The sequence below is a fragment of the Lepidochelys olivacea genome (genome assembly GCF_965140295.1).
Source record: "Lepidochelys olivacea isolate rLepOli2 genome assembly, chromosome: 14".
NCBI classification, from domain to species: Eukaryota; Metazoa; Chordata; order Testudines; family Cheloniidae; genus Lepidochelys; species Lepidochelys olivacea.
In genome coordinates this window covers 26,164,583-26,183,558 of record NC_140424.1, presented here as the reverse complement: position 1 = coordinate 26,183,558, position 18,976 = coordinate 26,164,583, and the positions used below count along the sequence as shown (strand labels likewise).

The window sequence follows — 18,976 nt, the reverse complement described above, 5'->3', positions numbered from 1 at the left end:
ATCTTGAATTCTGCATGCAAATGTGGTCGCCCCATCTTAAAAAAGATATATTGGAATTGGAAAAGGTTCAGAAAAAGGCAACAAAAATTATTAGGGATATGGAACGGCTTCCATATGAGGAGAGATTAATAAGACTGGGACTTTTCAGCTTGGAAAAGAGACAATTAAGGGGGGATATGATAGAGGTGTATAAACTCATGACTGGTGTGGAGAAATTAAATAAGGAAGTGTTATTTACTCCTTCACATAACACAAGAACTACGGGTCACCAAATGAAAATAATAGGCAGCAGGTTTAAAACAAACAAAAGGAAGTATTTCTTCACATAATGCACAGTCAACCTGTGGAACTCTTTGCCAGAGGATGTTGTGAAGGCCAAGTCTATAACAGGGTTCAAAAAAGAACTAGACAAATTCATGGAGGATAGGTCCATCGATGGCTATTAGCCAGGATGGTCAGGGATAGTGTCCATAGCCTCTGTTTGCCGGAAACTGGGAATGGGTGACAGGGGATAGATTACAGGGGATAATAATTACCTGTTCTGTTCATTCCCCGTGAAGCACCTGGCATTGGCCACTGTTGGAAGACAGGCTACTGGGATAGATGGACCTTTGGTCTGACCCTGCCTCCCAAAACCCCAGTAAATTTTTTGCTCTGTTAACTTTTCTAACAATTAAAGTTTGTCATCGACAGTCTGATATTCACACCTGCTGAATTTAATAAAAACAGAAACCAAGTACTTTATTCTTTAAGTATTAAAGTCATCTCATTGTCATATGAGCAGCAGTTTGTATTTTTGTTTGGTTACTCAGAGCTGTTTTGAGCCCTCTGGTCTACTGGTTCAAAACTGACAGTCGTTTCCTCTGAATTCACACCTTTGTTTTTTGCCAAGCACCATGAAATGGACAACAAGAAGAGGAAAAGATGCAAATTCAAAGAACTGTGGCTCATCCTTTCAGGCCACCATTGTCAGCTTTTTCTCCTCTTTGCTGATGTTATCTTTTCACCTTATAGTGTGGGAAGTTGAAATAATCTGGGCTGAATGGATGAAATGCATCAGAAAAATCTGCAGTGGTTTCAGAATCAATCAAGAAGATCCCATGCAGAGGAGCTATTCTGCCACAGTAACACTGCATGCTCTGCATCAAGCTTTTGTGTAATTGGATGAGTTGTTTGTTTTTTGGCCTGCATGATTAAATTATTCTAGCCACTCCATTCATTGGAGAAGTAGACTTCAGAATGGGACTAAAATTAATTAGGTTCCTTATATATTGTGATTAGGTGACTACAGCCCTCTGCTGTGAATCTCAGATGGGTGGAATTGTGCCCCATCATCAAGACTTTGCATGTTGGGAGGCCTTAAAGCAAAGGAGAGTCAGATGTCCCAGTCAGGATTCCAATGGATCTCATCAACTAATGGCAGTCCTGGGAAGTCTTTCCTTGAGCTAGGCCTGATTTCCCCCTTGTGGAACACCTAGAATATTTGGAGTAGAGCTGGACAGACCATTTCTCCTTCATGCTTGGTCTCAGTGATACCTTGGCTGGCAAGTAGACACAATCAATTAGAGATGAGTAAAGTCCACCAAAATCGCTTCTGATTCCCAGGTTAGGACAGCTTGGTTAGGGGTGATAACCATTTTCCAGGAGGATGTGGGCTTCTGTGTAATCCAGTGGATATATGCATTCTCTCTGATATTCCAAACAGGTATCTCTCTCAGGAATGATGCTTTCTCTCTTTTTTTCATAATAACTTTCATTTCCCTGTAGATTAAAGAAGGGGAAATGATTCTCTGGCAGCTGTTGGCCTTGCTCCAGGAGAGCTTCCGTAGCTGTTTAGCCAAAGTACTTTGTAGATCTGAAATAGTCAGGGCAGACACAACCATTTTAAATGGACCCAACATTTAAAGTCTGTCACAATAGCACTAGACTTAGGACACTATAGAGCATTGATACATTTGATAGTCAGTCACCTCCTCAATCCCATGACATATTTGTGGGTTGCCTTCAAAATACATGTCATGTTTGGTGTTGTACTAGGATCTTCCAGTTAGTCTTGCTGTGGCCTCTCTTGTGGTCACTGAAGTAGTTGTGATAAATGCAGCCTTCTGGATAGGCAATCCCTCTTTTCTCTCCTAGCTGGATGATTCCCTTGCCTCAGATCTAGCTTTTTCTGCAGCAGATACCAGTGTGTTACTTTCAGGATCAGGTTTTTCTCCAAAGTTGCACTGAATTTCAGAATTAGCCAAGAGGTGTCATTACCTAAACTTCTTCCACACCCTGCTCAAACAGAGAAACCAATGCAACCTAGAGCTTTTACATTCCCTAGCACTTAGCTTGAGTCACCGATAGAACTTTTTTTGTTAAGAATGTAAGAAAAGTCACAAGGGCTACTTTAGCAAAATGGCTTTAAGAGCAATTGTAACAGATAAACTTAGTTTTAGGGCATTTGCAGATGATGAGGTGAGCAAAGGCATGCATTTGTTTCTGAACATTGTTGGTCATTGCTTTATTTGTACGTACAGATATTTGAGTGATCATTTCCTGTCTGTCCTCCCCATTGCCCTTAGTAAGGTGTACAACTCAGAACCCATCAATGCTGAAAGAGTGGATCCTAGTCACGGGAAAGGGAAATTTCTTACCTGGAATGCGTGTGAGAGGCTCTAATTGAGAGCCTGAATACACAGTGTACAGTAGTAGTTAGCCTTCAGCTCTTCTGTTAGCTGCAGAGATCTATCTGGAAATAAAAGGGAAGGATATAGTGTGCCCCAGGCATAAAAAAGTATTCAGTAGTGGATGGGCTGATTCACCTTGACTGACAGGTCTAAATGGGAATGGCCACCACTCCTAGATTGGTGGATCCAAGACACACTAGTTTTTGTGGTAAGAAATTCTCCTTTATCAGAGCCCAAGAGGAAGCTATGTGATGGTGATCAATGTTGTGAATCTATGCAGTCTGAATGTTATTAATACTTAGTTATGTTGTTAGAAAATTGATTCCAATGATTGGTGTTTTTAACATTACAACTGAAAATAATATTTCCATTGTTTTAAAAAAATAAAAGGCATACAATATAATGCATTAACAGTAACAGTACAGCTCAACGATCTTCAAATGCAAGAACTGCTTTGCTCCATTTGAAGAGAGGTGCATTAGTTAGGCTTAATGGGGAAGAAAAATATAACATGCACTAATTTCTTATGCTAGCCATGCCAAAGGCAGTATGTCTAGATGAGTATATGTTTTACGTTATTGTGTCATGTGATAACAGCACCATGTTTTCCTGTCATTTTCACAACTCTTTTCCTGGCTGAAGTGATACACAAGCAACACTGGGTAGTAATCACATTGTCCCGTTCACTTTCAAAAGGAGAGAAGCGGACCTCATCCAGAAACTTTCCAGCAGGCTACAGTAAGCTTAACTGTCTGTTAGCCATTGTCAAATATTTTCCATGTCAGCAAAAATGGCATCTATAAAGTAATGAAATTTGTCTCAGCAATACCGTGCCATTCCATGAGTTATTTCTATGTAATGATATTACCACATTTCAGTATCATTTTTTAAATATATATATATTTATTCTCCTTATTCTCATGTTGATTCTGAATGATGTGTTATGTCTCTGTTTTCTGTTCTCTCAATGATAGCTGGCAGTGGCTCAGGAGGAAGGGTTATTAAATTAGCTAGATCTAACATTTTCATATTACTCTAAAATGCTTTAATCCAACACAAGTGTAGACGGTGCATACTTGGTAGATTGGGCATGTGTGTTACTGTCTGGCTGCATGTTTCACTCCAAACAAAAATGAGTTTGGTGTTCTGGGGATCCATACATAAGGCCAGATTCTAGTGTGAGTTACACTAGTGTGAATCAGGAGGACTCAATTGTCTTGGACATGGTTATTCGGAATCTGAGTTACACCGGTGTAAACTGAGAGAAGAATCTATCTAGTTAATCAAATAAACTCAAAACAAAATGTTGGAGCTTCTGAAGGCCCAATCCAAACCCCATTTAAGTCAGTGGGAGTCTTTTTGTGGATTTGAATGGGTGTTGGATTGGACTGCAAGGGCTGTGATATATTCTGTACAGTTTTCCATGCATTGCTGAGATCTGTGCTTTGAGTAATTTTGGTGGAGCATAGAAAGCCAGAACAGGCCTCAGTTGAGCTTCTGCCATTTCTTCATGATGAAAGTGAGGGACCTGGCCTTTGTTTTTTTTCTTTGAGTTTTACTGGCTGAGGGATGCTGAATGGAATTAATTCCTTCTTTTAAAGCCTTTGCTGAATCTCTTCATCAGTGATTGGTTCTAGACACATGGCATCAAATAGAATGTGAGAATAAACAGCAGAAAGACTTACAAATGAACAAGTAGAAGCAAAACCACTACATTCTGTGTCCTCTGCCTGGGGCAGAAATCCCTATTAACTTGTTGGCTTGCTCAGTTCAAGAAAGATTTTGTTCTCAGGACTCTGTTAAAACCTCACTAGGGAGCTGACATTTTCAGGCTACTTGAAATAACTCTGCAGCTTTGCTATTGGAGGATTTCCCCTGCCATGAAATACAAAACATGGCTACTGTTTTATTAATGTTAGTTAGCCTCCAAGGTGTACAGATTGATCAGTAAAGAAAGCTACATTTAAACAGAAAGCCTATAGAAATGCCACACTAGCTAATGGACTCAGTGCAAATTGATCAGCCAGAATCATAAACCTGCTTTTACTTAAGAATTGTGAACAGTGCACAGTGCCTTGAGTTTTCTTTTGGTCACTAATTTGGCTTATCAGCACATTGTCCACAAGTCAGCTTCTGAAATGCCATTGTGAACAGCATCTTTTTACCAGGCTTGCGGAGAAGTAGAATGAGTGTATGTCTACTAACCTCTGTGCAGTTAGTGACTTCCTTCAGAAATCCTGCATTAGACCAATTTGTGAAGCATAATTTGTCTGTCAAGCTTTTTAAAATCATGACGCACAGTCTTATAGAATCACAGAACCATAGGGTTAGAAGGATCAGCAAGAGTCATCTAGTCCAGTGGTTCGCAAAGTTATTTGATCGCACCCCCCTTCTTTGTGTTTCTAGTAGTTTACGCCTCCCCCTAGGCACCCAGCCAGCAGCCACCGCTCTCCAGCCGCCCAGCTCTGAAGGCAGCGCTGCCTCCAGCAGCAGCGCATAGGTAAGGACAGCGTGGTGTGGTATTGCCACCCTTACTTTTCAGCTGCTGTTAGCAGCAGCGCTGCCTTCAGAGCTGGGCGGCTGGAGATCCAGCGGCCTCCAGCAGCAGCGCAGAACTAAGGGTGGCAATACCACACCACACTCACTTTTGTGCTGCTGCTGGAGGTGGCACTGCCTTCAGTGCTGGGCACCCAGCCAGCAGGCACAGCTCCCCAGCCGCCCAGCTCGGAATGTGCGCGGCAAGTTTCTTCTTTCTTTCGAAAGCTTCTCCCAGCCCGCAGAATACATTCCGTGCCCCCCAGTTTGAGAACGTCTGATCTAGTCTCACCCCCTGCCAAGATGGCTATCCAGCCTCCTTTTGAAAACCTCCCGTGAAGGAGCTTCCATGACCTCCCTAGGCAGTCTGTTCCATTGTCCTACTGTTCTTACAGTTAGAAAGCTTTTCCTGAGATTTAATCTAAATCTGCCATGCTGTAGTTTGAACCCATTGCCTCTTGTCCTACCCTCTGTGGTAAGAGAGAACAACTTTTCTACTTTTTTATGGCAGCTTTTGAAGTATTTGAAAACCACTATCATGTGCCCCCTTAATCTCCTCTTTTCCAAACTAAACATACCCAGTTCCTTCAGCCTTTGCTCATATGGCTTTCATTGCATCCCTTTGATCATCTTTGGCACTCACCTCTGCATCCTTCTCAGTTTCTCTATATCCTTTCTATACATTGGTGACCAAAACTGGACACAGTACTCCAGCTGAGGCCTAACCAGTGTTGAGTAGAGAGGTACTATCACCTCCTATGACTTGCATGCTATGCCTCTGCTAATGCAACCTAAAACTGCATTTCCTTTTTTTGCAGCAGCATCACATTGCTGACTCATGTTGAGGTTGTGATCCACTGCAACACCCAGATCCTTCTCAGCAGTGCTGCTGCCAAGCCAGTTATCCCTCATTCTGTATTTGTCCAATTGATTTTTCTTCCCTAAGTGTAGCACCTTACATTTGTTTTTGTTGAATTTCATTTTCTTGTCTATAGCCCTGTTCTCCAGTTTATCAAGATCCTTTTGAATATTAGCTCTATCCTTCAAAGTGTTTGCAACCCCCACCTCTGCCCTTGACCCCCAGCTTTGTGTCATCTACAAATTTGATCAATATGCTCTCTATTTCTACATCCAGGTAATTAATAAAGACGTTAAAAAACACCGGACCCAGAACAGATCTCTGTGAAACCCCTTTTGAGACCTCCCTCCAATTTGACATCATTCCATTAATAGTTAGTCTTTGCAGTTGTTTAACCAATTATGTATCCATTTAATGGTAGTTCTGTGAAGCCCACGTTTCTCCAGCTTACTTATCAGAATGTCATGTAGCACTGTGTCAAAAGTCAAAAGCTGAAGTCCAGGTATATTATGTGTACCACATTCCCCAAATCCACCAAACCAGTTACCCTGTCAAAGAAGGAAATCAAGCTAGTTCTTAGTAAATCTATGCTGGCTGCTAGGGATCACCCCTTCATCCCCCAGGTATTTACAAATTGAATATTTTATACATTGCTCTAGTAGCTTCCCAGTTGTAGAGGTCAGGCTGACTGGTCTGTAGTTCCCAGGGTCCTTCTTTTCCCCCTTTTTAAAGATGGGCACCCACGTTAGCTCTTCTCCAGTCTTCCGGGACCTCTCCTGTCATCCATGAGTTTACAAATATTATTGCCAGTGGCTCCAAGATTTCTTCAGTTAATAACATCAGAACCTTGGAGGGAATAGCATCTGGTCCCACTGACTTGAATTCATTGAGATTAGTCAGAATATCTCTGATGCGTTCTTTACTTATCCTGATTTGCATCCTTTCCCTTTTATTGTCTATGGGAACTTCGCTAGTTGTCCGATCACGTTATTTTTTTTTTGAGAAGGCTGAAGGAAAGTAGGCATTGAGTAGCTCTGCCTTTCTATCATCTTCCAATACCAGCTCACCTTCTCCATTGAGCACCATCCTTGGTCTTTCGTTTCTGTCTGACATATTAGTAGAACCCCTTCTTGTTGTCTCTAACATTTCTTGCCAGTTATATGCTCCCACCACAACATTTCATCCCTTCCCTCTTAGTTTTTTTTGCTCTGATACCCACAGCAACACAAAGGCACTCACTGAATATTCACATACTTGCATATGCCACCTTTCTGGCCTGGCCTTGCTCCATTATGTGCTGTCACATAATCTTCAGGTTTGCGTGAAATTACCCCTCCACCTCTCTGCTTTCCCCTCATAGGACTTCTCGCCAATGCCAAAGAAATGCTTGTTTTTAAAAGTTTCAGCATTCCTACTGCTAAGATACTAATGGTAGAGTTTAATTACTGCAATACAATGAATTTATGCCTGTCCAAAAACGTGCAAATATTTTTATTAGGGCTGTCAAGCAATTAAAAAATTATTCACAATTAATAACGTGATTTAAAAAAATTAGTCGTGATTAATCATGCAGTTAAACAATAATAGAATACCATTTATTTAAATACTTTTGGATGTTTTCCACATTTTCAAATATATTGATTTCAATTACCACACAGAATACAAAGTGTACAGCGCTCACTTTATATTTATTTTTTATTACAAATATTTGCATCATAAAAAAGAAGCAAAAGAAATAGTATTTCAGTTCACCTAGTACAAGTCCTGTCATGCAGTCTCTTTATTATGAATGTTGAACTTACAAATGTAGCATAATGTCCAAAAAAAAAACCCTGCATTCAAAAATAAAACAATATGAAACTTTAGAGCTTACAAGTCCACTCAGTCCTACTTCTTGTTCAGCCAGTCGCTCAGACAAACAGGTTTGTTTATATTTGCAGGAGATAATGCTGCCTGCTTCTTGTTTACAATGTAAACTGAAAGTGAGGACAGGCGTTCTTATGGCCCTGTTGTAGCCGGCGTTGCAAGATATTTATGTGCCAGATGCGCTAAAGATTCATATGTCCCTTCATGCTTCAACCACCATTCCAGGGAACATGCGTCCATACTGATGACAGGTTCTGCTTGATAATGATCCGAAGCAGTGTGTACTGACACATGTTCATTTTCATTATCTAAGTCAGATGCCACCAGCAGAAGGTTGATTTTCTTTTTTGGTGGTTCGGGTTCTGTAGTTTCGGCATTGAACTGTTGCTACTTCTGAAAGCATGCTCCAGACCTCATCCCTCTCAGATTTTGGAAGGCACTTTAGATGCTTAAACCTGCGGTTGAGTGCTGTAACTATCTTTAGAAATCTCACATTGGTATCTTCTTTGCATTTTGTCAGATCTACAGTGAAAGTTTTCTTTAAATGAACAACATGTGCTGGGTCATCATCTGAGACTGCCATAACATGAAATATATGGCAGAATGCATGTAAAACACAGAGCAGGAGACATACAGTTCTCTCCCAAGGAGTTGAGTCACAAATTTAATTAATGTATTATTTTTTTAATGAGCATCATCGACATGGAAGCATGTTTTCTGGAGTGGTGGCCAAAGCATGAAGAGGCATATGAATATTTACTTTATCTGGCACGTAAATACCTTGCAGCACCGGCTACAAAAGTACCATGTGAATGCCAGTTCTCACTTTCAGGTGACACTGTAAATAAGAAGCAGGCAGCATTATCTCCCATAAATGTCAACAAACTTGTTTGTCTTAGCTATTGACTGAACAAGAAGTAGGACTGAGTGGACTTGTAGGCTGTAAAGTTTTACATTGTTTTATTTTTGAGTGCAGTTATGTAACCAAAAATAATCTACATTTGTAAATTGCACTTGCATGATAAAAAGATTGCAGTAAGTACAATACTTGTATGAGGTGAATTGAAAAATACTATTTCTTTTTATCATTATTACAGTGCAAATATTTATAATCATTAAAAATAACATAAAGTGAGCAGTGTACACTTCGTATTCTGTGTTGTAATTGAAATCAATATATTTCAATTGGTATTCTGTTATTGTTTAGCAGTGCAATTAAAACTGGTTTATCACAATTCATTTTTTTTTTAGTTAATTGCATGAGTTAACTGCGATTAATTGATGGCCCTAGTATTTATGGTTATTTTGCAGTAGAGTTTTGGAATCTTTTAGGCTTATTAGACTCGCCAAGCTTCCTGTGTGGCTCTAGCTCAGTAAGCTTGCAGTTAGCAAACTTCATGTCCTGCTTTTCTGTGACACTGTCCTTGGCCCTGAACAGTGGTGCCTGGCTCCAGCAGTCCTTGTGGCTAATGCCAAGCTGGATCCATGAACATTTTTTCCTTCTGTCAAAGGGCAACTGTTGCGAAGAATGATTGCCTTGCTTGGTGTTCCTAATCCCTGGAATATAACTGCTGTGACAAAGCAAAATAACCAGTTGGAGTAAGGTCTATAAATTGGCATCTTACAAATGCAGTGCTCCATATAGCGCTAGCTCCATATAGCACAGAAAATCCAAGTCTTATCTGTTCAAGCCCCATGGGACTCCCAAGCCTCTGATAGTTTTGGAATAACATTCTAGACTGGGATTTTCAAAGGCACTAAAGAGAGTTAGAAGCCCAAATTCCAGTGAATTCAATGGGAACTGAACTCAAAGACCCCTGGATTCCTTTAAAAATCTCCTCCATAATTATTGGAGGCTGAGAATGTTAATCTAACTGCTTGTGTGTGGGTATTAAAAGTGATAGTACTAATAAATCTTAAAATCTCCCTCCCCCACGGATCCATCTTGGGGCATCCCTGGGATTCAGCTTGATCTTGTGAGGGTTATATGCCTAGCTTGGAAATGGCTTTGTACCCACATTCCTGGCCTGTTACACGTTGATTGCATCGTCAGAAAGCAGAAGTGGATAGGGAAAGAGAAAGCTGACATATTATGACCTAAAAAGTCTATAAAGATTCTTATATATCACTAAACACAAGTGATTGAAATCCAGCCTCCAGCAGTGAAGCAGGAATCTGGCATTAACTACTTTCACATTTCTCTCTAGAGTTACTCTTTTGATATTTTAATTCCCAATTCACTGTGTTGGCTTTGTAGGGCAGACTTTAAAGATGCTGGCTCTAAGCGCTTGTCTACATTAGGGCTTTTTGCACTGCTATAGCTATAATAGTACAAACCCTATTGTAGATGCACTGACCTGGAATTAAGTGGGGTTTGCATTTATCCTGGTTTCACACCAGTGTACTCTCATATTACACTGATGCAATGCATCTACTCAGGGGTATGCACTTGTGTGCAGTTACACTGGTGTAGAGGTCCCTGCATTAGACAAGTCCTAAATTACCTTTCCACTGAAGAAATCACTATAAAAATCATAACATTTTAATGCTGACAGGAATGTTTGAGCTCCAGACTGTGCTTCTTACAGGAACATGGCAATATTTACTTCTAAGAGCTTCACTACATGAACAAGGTCTGTATTAAAATGTGTGCCACTCTGTTAAACATGTCATTTGGCCAAATGACCATTTCACGTGGGCATTTGAACAGGTGACTAAAAATCTGATCGGGATTGTTAGTGGCATTTCACTAGGACTAGAGCAAATTGCTTTCATGTTTGTAGTTCCATGGAGCACCCCTATTTCACGCCACCATCTTCGCACCTGCAATCCCCTCTGTAGGGAGAGAGGCATTGCTAAGACTTCTTACCCTCACCTCCAGGCTTGTGTCTTCCCCCTGCCACTGCAGGAAGAGTGGCACAATTTGCCTTCGGGCTAAAGCAGAACAGGAACTTCGTTTTCCGTTTTGTAGGAAATTCCGTGAGTTTGAATTCCTTTCCTATTCCGGAAAGGAATGAACACAAAAAATTTTGAAATTTGCCTCAAAACAAAATTCTGGGGAAAAAAAAAGAATTTGAAGTCAATCGAAGCATTTGTTGTTTAAAAAATCGAAATGTTTCATTCCAATGCCCACATCTAAATTTTTTAATAATGTAAAATAAATTTAAAAATAAAAAGTGATTTCCAAACAAAAAATGGAAATGTTCTGTTGTGAAAATGTCGAAATGGAACATTTTGACCTTATTGACCTTCCCCTGGAAGCAAAATTTTGGCACAATTAACACGTTTCTGCTAAATGTTTTGCTTTCAACGAATTGGCATTTTCCAGTGGAAAAAATTCCATCAGAAAATTTCCAGACTCTGCAGCAGCAGTGGTCCATCAGCAGGGATTTGGTGTCACCACTGTGCACATCTGCCTTCCAGTCCTTCCTGCTGCTGCTCTGGCTGGGAAGACATGAGCAAGAGGGGCCATCTCCTAGCACCTTTCAAAACAGCAGTTCACACCTGCTAGCTTCTTCCAGCAAACACAGAACCATTTTCAGATTACTGTCAAATCAAAATGTGCTAGCAGCAAGGAAGGCTGTAACTCTCATCACCCAGCTCCCAAGGTAAATTTTCTTTATGTTCAGCAGAGGCAGGTGGCAAAGTCTGAGGTGAGGTTTCTTCTGTACTGTTCTTCTGTTAGTTTCTTTGAATTGTTTTCACCTGCTCTTGTCTTCTGTTTCCTTTTTTCATTCCTTGCTTTTTGTTAAGTACATTCCATTCAGAATCCAAGTTATTATAGTGTTTTAATTTGAGGAATTTAACATACAGAAATCAAGGAAGGCCAAGAATAGATGAGGTCTCTGCGGATTTTTGTATTCTTAATGTTTGTGCCATCACCAGCATGACCACCCTTGAATTGTGTTTAACTGCAGGGGTTTCAGAGGGTTTAGGTGGGAAGTAGCAAAGTGGGGGAGTCAGAATAGGAAAGCTATAACAGGGGAAGGGGAGCAGCAGCATCACAAAAAGTTGCTGAGAGAAAAATAATGTTCCTGAAAGAAGCTGTTCAGTGAGATTCTTCTTCCATTGGGTCCACGGAATGCAGATGTTCAAGGACCAAGAAGTGCAATACCAACGTTTCATAAAGAAGCTAGAACACAGCAGATGAGGTCATTTAAGCCTTAGTTGTTCCAGTAAATGGGTACTTTGGGCCTGACCTTGCTGCCCACAAAGACCAAACTTCCAGTGAAGCCCGAAGGGGTAGGCCTACACAACTGCTGGGAGCATGGCTCTTAGCCTGGATCAACAGACACTTGCACTAAGGGGCTCGGGCCAGCATGCTTAAAATAGCTGTGTAGACTTGGCTTTGACATTCAGACTTGGCCTGGAGTTCAGGCTCTGAAGCCAACCTCTGTCCCTAGGCTTCAGAGCCCAAGTGCCAACCCAAGTCGGAACGTTCATTTTGCTATTTTTTGCACTCTAGCGTAAGCCCGCTAACATAAGTCTGTCAACCTGGGCTGCAACACCTGCTCCCAAAAGCTATGTAGACATACCCAAGGAGTTCAGGAGTGGGCCCATAGTAATATCAAAGCATGTGTCATGTACAGCTGCTGGCTGATAGATGTTCTATTGTATTTATCAGCATGGAATACACTGTAGTATGTTTATTCCTTTGGCTGGTTAACTTGAGAAACTTGGCTTTCACAAATGCCTATCTGATGTAATGCCTCCATAACACTGGAGGGTTCTGGTGTGAGCGACCTTTTGATTAATGTGACTTTAAAGCAGGAAGCCCAGTCTCCTGGGATAGCTTATGACCAAGGAAGTGCTAATCAGAAGATGAACTCATGAGAAACACTGGAGACTTTTGCAGTTGTTTTAAGGTAAACACTATTATCTACTAGGAATAAAGTGTAGAAAATACACATACATTTTCTATTAAATCAATGTTAAGAACAAAATTTGCAACAGGTAATAGGAATCACCTTAAAACAACTGTGGAATTCTGTAGCTTCTGTCACAAACTATGGGCATCATCCTGCATTCCTTAAACAGACAAATTCATATTGGGGGCTATGGGAGCTCTCTGTGCCCGAGGACTCTGGGCTCGGGCACTTTGTCAAGAAACATTTGGTCTGGCAGCTTCTGGTTTCTTGAGTAATAGTCAATTTGCATTATATTTTATATTAAAAATGGCTCTTCATTGCCTTTTTTCAATTAGATGAAGTGATTATGCACTATTTGAAATAAGTTACAGTTTTCCATTAAGATCAACAAGCTCTTCATAAACCTGCTAATACAAACTGGAGATTTAGTTTGATTTCTGTTCAACATGAGCAATACAAGTAAGACAGGTAGTCACCAGCAAGTGCATTTCTGCAGGGGAGGTGACACGCATAGCTTTGTATACATGAGACTAGGAGTGCTCTAAAGAATCTTGGTTCTGCATGCTATACCAAGTCCTGCTACAAGCCTGATGTATTTTTATGCACAATAGAAAATAGCCATGTAAATGAGAGTAATTAGAATGAATCTAATCTGAGACACATATTAAGTCTTATGCTGCAGTTAAGACATATAGCTAATAAAAGCTGTGACCAAATGTATTTCTTTGTTGATTTAACATTCTCCCTCAACCCTGCATCCCCAAATAGAATCCTCCCTGGAATCACATTGTTGCTGTAGCCTATGTGCAACCCTCTCTTTCAATGTTTAATCAAGTGCTGCTGAAAAGAGAAAGTTACAAACTATTTAAAATATGGAAAAATTGCTTCCCAATATTTTTGACAGAGAGAGACTGAGAACACACAGCATTGAATCATCAGGAAAATTGAAGATTTCCCCTGAACAGCATTGGGATTTTACTGCAGAGGACTTGAAAGACCTTGGAGAAATTGGACGAGGAGCTTATGGTTCTGTCAACAAAATGGTCCACAAACCAAGTGGGCAAATTATGGCAGTTAAAGTAGGTGATGCCCATAATTGTGTTTGTACTTCAGTTCATTAAGGATGGAACGTGATGGAGAATTAATATTCATCCGTCTGTCACTGTCTACTGTTCTGTTGTGTTTATCTCCAGTATAAAGGGTACTTGTGCTGAAAACACAGTGTGTAATGGGCATATCTGTCAAGTGAATTGTGAAGGTCTTATACCTTGCTTGTGCACTTTAAAAAACTGACTGTGCCTCTTAGGAAGCAACTGCAGTGGGGGGTTGGATGGCTCTGGAGACTGGTAATGGGATATGAGGCCTTTCACCTGCTGATCACTGGTTCAAATCCAGCTTAGGTTGGTAGTAAGCACAAGTTAACATCCAATGGCAGCTTAGTGTCCTTTGTGAAATGAGTTAGTGACTAAAGACTGGTTCCAACTGGACATGTATCCCTGCTACAGCAATTGACAGCCTCACCAGAGAGGGCAGGAAATGAGTGGGCATGTTTTTAGAGAACATACTGCTCTCTCAGTCTCACCATGATGTGAAAGCATGGAGTGCCTCCTGTGCTGACCCAGTCCTGGAAACACAGAAGGTCTAAGCCTCTAGGGCTGTCCATTTGGTACTTTACACCAGCACCAAACTCATGCTTTTTTGTTTTTTAAATATTGTTTTCCTAGTTCTTGTGTAACATAAAATAATCTTTGTCTTTGCTTTAACACTGCACGTTGTTGGGGATTTTTGATTAGTCACCTGAAGGTCCAGTTTGCGGTGAGATGGGCAGTGGATGTTTTTTCACTCTGGAAGTGATGAATTATCTCTTCTTTGCTTGTGCTGCATACCAGTTAATGATATCCGGCTTCTAAATCTAGTTACAGGTACAAAATAGTGACACATGCTCCCCTGGCTTCACTGGAAGAGTAGAAGTGTGCTCTGAACCCAAACTATCTAGAAGTACGTGTTACTTTCTTTAATGGTCTCTCTCTCCAAACACAGTCTAAGTGGGTCTGGACATGTTAATTCCCAGTGGGTTCATGTACTTGTTGGAGCCAGTTTGGGGATGTGTTGCAACCCTCTTGCTAGCAGCCATTCTATATGATAGAGAGATGGATAAGACCCAGTTGCCCGAGATTTGTATATGTGCTGTCCCTGGGAACAACTAAAAAGTTCTTGGAGTCTCCAGCATCACTCCTCTTTCCTCTTACTTCCCCCAGCAACATGGCACCCTCCTTCCAGCAGACAGGAGGTCAGTTATGCCTTTTGGAGTTGTTGGGATGGGCATAGCAGAATGATGCCTGGCACCTTTCCTGACTCAGGGACAGAGCTTGCTGCTGCTGCTTCAGCACTCCCAGCCTCACCAAGCCCAGTGAGTGGGAGATGGAAGGAGCCACTGGAGAGCACTGTGAGGCACTCCTTACCATTGGACTCAGCGGGTGGGCTGTGCCACATTCCTCAAGGCAAGTAGTCTTGATGTTGAAGTTGTTTAGGATTAGCTTTCCCCACAAAGCCGATCCTGAGCTAGCTAGCTGCTGGAGCGTGTACTGGACATGGCTTTCTCTGATTTTTGTGACTGTTGCTCTTTGGGCAGTCCGGGAGGTAGGGCAGCCTCTTTAGACCAGCTGGATCCTATTGTCCCTCATGGGTGCCTGGTGCTCTGTGATGGGTCACCACTGGGTTATTCCTCCTCTCCTTCCTCGCACAGAGAGAGGCTCCTCTCTCTCTAGCTTACAGTGTGACACCAGCAACTGACTCTGTTCCAACTCCCAGTGTCTTGCCTCTGCTTGAAGAAGCAGTTGATGTGGTTTTCTAAGCCTCTCCACTTTCTGTCTGCAGGCAGGAGCTTTCCTCACTATTTTGGTTTTTCTCCCTCTGCCTTGTGCCCCCCTTGGCAGGAAGAGGATTTTTGAGAACAGGAAACTGGTATTTAAAGAGAAAACATGGCAGGGCAGCAGGCCCAGCTAAGATCAGAGAACTCCTGCGCGTGCCCAGCCACACATTAGCGTGTCACCTGCTCCACTTTACAGCAGGGCGGCAGGCAGCAGGGAGTGAAATTCAGCAGGAGGAGCTGGCTTTGCAGACTCTTCAAGCTGGTTGTTCATAGCTGCTTGGTGCTTCAGGCCAAGATGAAGCATCGACTCCAACAGCAGTGATGTAGCAGACAAGCTTTCAGCTGTGCGGGCGGGTCATTCAGCAGCAGAACGTGACGTTTTGGAAGTGACAAGTCAGAGACCCGTGGCTGTTGTCTTCTGTTCTGACTGGGGTGAAATAAAGTTCCCAGGAATGTGTCTGTAAATGGTGGATTCTCTGTGACTTTAAGTCTTTAAACCATGATTTGAGGACTTCAGTAACTCTACCGAAGTTGAGTCATCTATTACAGGAGTGGGTGAGTGGCCTGCAATGTGCAGGGGGTCAGACTAGATGATCATGGTGGTCCCTTCTGACCTTAAAAATCCATGGTGCAGGACCCAGTCCCCCCATCCCTTTCAGGCTGACATGGTAACCAGGTATTTTTGCTCCACTTGTTCCAGGAAGGGCCATAGCCATTTCTGATTGTGGTTGCTATCTTGAACCCCCATCTCCTCAGTGGATCTCGCTGACCTCCAGGCCAGGTCTGACTCCTACAGGCTAGAAACAAACCACAGTTTAAAAAATGAACAAACAAACCGAGTTCCCCTAGTCCAGTGGCTCAGCTTCCCCATATTTACTCCCTGTTCTCGTACATTTGGGCAGCATGGGGTTCTGGGCACTGAGCCTGTTCTGTCAGCTCCCTCAGATAGGTCATTTGTGCAGCAAGGCCTTGCCTTTCATTTTCCACTTCTTCCACTGGCTTTTCTTCAGAGAGTCAGCAGAGTGGTGCAGCCCATACTACTAGCCTCCTGGTGTCCATAAGCCCACTGTTCCCCTAGCTGTCTCAAGTTTAACCTACCTCAGTCTTCCATTTTACCACTGCTTTCTCTGTGTCTTCTTTATCGTGGGATGCAGCAAAGTGGTCTAGCCCATACTGCTAGCCCATCAGTGTCAGCAGAGCTCCTGTTTTCTGTTTGGCCTTCCTTAGGTAGCCAAACTTCTGCTAGAATACTGCTTTTCTTACCAAAGCAGCAGAGCAGCCTAGCCCATCCTGCCAGCCTGCATGTGCCAGTCCCCACCAAAGTAGCTGGTATCTGCAGGCAGATGTACTATTAAGTTTTCTTTTTTTAGTTTCCTTTCATACATGCTATAATGGTTTAGCCAACCATTTTATTGAGCCTAGCAGCAGCTTTCATCTAAGTATTACTGCTGAAGCTAGTTGCTCACACCATCAGCCTGCCAGCTTCAATGGACAATCCAAAAGGCTGTGATCCTACATTAAAATGTCAGCATTAAGGGAGGATGGTGCACCATTTTGTTGCACAGGTGTAAAAACACTTCAGCAAGGCTTTAAACCTCACATAGCATTACTGCATGACCAAAGGACTTCAGCATGAGTGCTCATGCCCAGCTCTGCTTCCCTCTCTTCCCCTTATGATCCTCTGCATGTGTATGTTTAAAAGTAAATAAAAAATATAAATGTATTCCCATGTCTCTCCAAGAGCCTGGGGCAGAGCTGGGGGCAGCGGGTAACTGAAAGGGGTGGGGGGGGAGAGCAAAAATAAGAGAAATACCGTAACAAACAAAAACATGCACCTTGGGCTTCTCCATGTTTCCCCCTTAGAAGAGAGCTTTCTAGAACCAGGAAACCAATTATCTTCTGCACCACTAAGGGAGCTCTGTTGTCCCCACTCAGTTCCTGGTCAGTGGTTGTCCCAGGAAGCTCATCAAAACAAGTACCTAGAGTTGCAAGTAGTTAGGAAGGTGAGCTCTCAATCTGTAAGCCTCCCTCTTGATTTGTCTACCGCCTCGTCCAGCCGTTAGCTAATGTTATACCCTTTGGTGGTAGATTGAAGAGCTCATTATTAAATATTTGTTCCCTATGTAGGTACTTATGAACTGTAATCAAGTCATCCCTTAATCTTCTCTTTGTTATACTAAAAAGATTGAGTTCTTTGAATCACTGTAAGGCGTGTAATCCTTTCATCAATCATGGCTCTTCTCTGAATCCCAGTTTATCATCATCCTTGAATTGTGGACACCGGAACGGGACACAATATTCTAGCAGAAGACATACCAGTGCCAAATACAGAGATAAAATAACCTCTTCACTTCTGCTTGAGATTCCCCTGTTTTTACATTCAGGGACTGCATTAGCCCTTTTGGCCACAGCATTGTATTAGCTGATTATCCACCAGGATCCCCCAAGTCCTTTTTCAGTCTCTGAGCTTCCCAGGATAGAGTTCCCAATCCTGGTAAGTATGGCCTACACTCTTTGTTCCTAGATGTATGTATTTACATTTGGCTGTAATAAAATACATATTGTTTGCTTTCGCCCAGTTTACCCAGTGATCCAAATCGCTCTGTATCGATGACCTGCTCTTTTCATTACTTACCACAACCCCCAATTTTTGTGTCATCTGCAAATTTTATCCATGATGATTTTAAGTTTTCTTTCATTTCATAAAAAAAAATGGTAAATTGCATTGGGCCAAGAACCAGTCCTGCAGGACCCCACTAGAAACATACCTGTTGGATTATTATTTCCCATTTACAGCAACATTTTGAGGCTTATCAGTTAGCCAGCTTTAAATCCATTTATTGTGTGACATGTTAATTTTATATCTTTCTAGTTTTTTAATCAAAATGTCATGCGGTACCAAGTCAAATATTACATCAACATTATTATCTTTATCAACCAAACTTGTAATCTCGTCCAAAAATTATATCAAGTTAGTTTGACAGGATCTATTTTCCATAAACCCATTGACTGGCATTAATTATGTTGCCCTTCTTTAATTCTTTATTAATCGAGTCCTGTATCAGCGGGTCCATGATCTTGTCTGGGATTAATGTCAGATTGACAGGCCTATAATTATCTATGTTACCACATAAGAACGGCCATACTGGGTCAGACCAAAGGTCCATCTAGCCCAGTATGCTGTCTTCCGACAGTGACCAATGCCAGGTGCCCCAGAGGGAATGAACAGAACAGGTAATCATCAAGTGATCCATCCCCTGTCGCCCATTCCTGGCTTCTGGTAAACAGAGGCTGGGGACACGAT

At 41.9% G+C, this 18,976-nt stretch overlaps 1 protein-coding gene across 11 annotated transcripts in view; it reads left to right on the top strand.

The window, feature by feature from the left end:
* Window positions 1–18,976, top strand: part of MAP2K4 (mitogen-activated protein kinase kinase 4) — a 172,054-nt gene that overhangs the window by 97,168 nt on the left and 55,910 nt on the right. For 7 of the 11 annotated variants that reach the window (XM_084647523.1, XM_084647521.1, XM_084647522.1 and 4 more), the window contains 2 exons: window positions 3,315–3,410; window positions 13,705–13,879. In XM_084647523.1, coding sequence (XP_084503649.1) covers window positions 3,315–3,410; window positions 13,705–13,879 — 271 coding nt within the window. The remainder of the gene's footprint in view (window positions 1–3,314; window positions 3,411–13,704; window positions 13,880–18,976) is intronic. The other 4 variants (XM_084647527.1, XM_084647528.1, XM_084647520.1 and 1 more) reach the window with 2 other exon arrangements.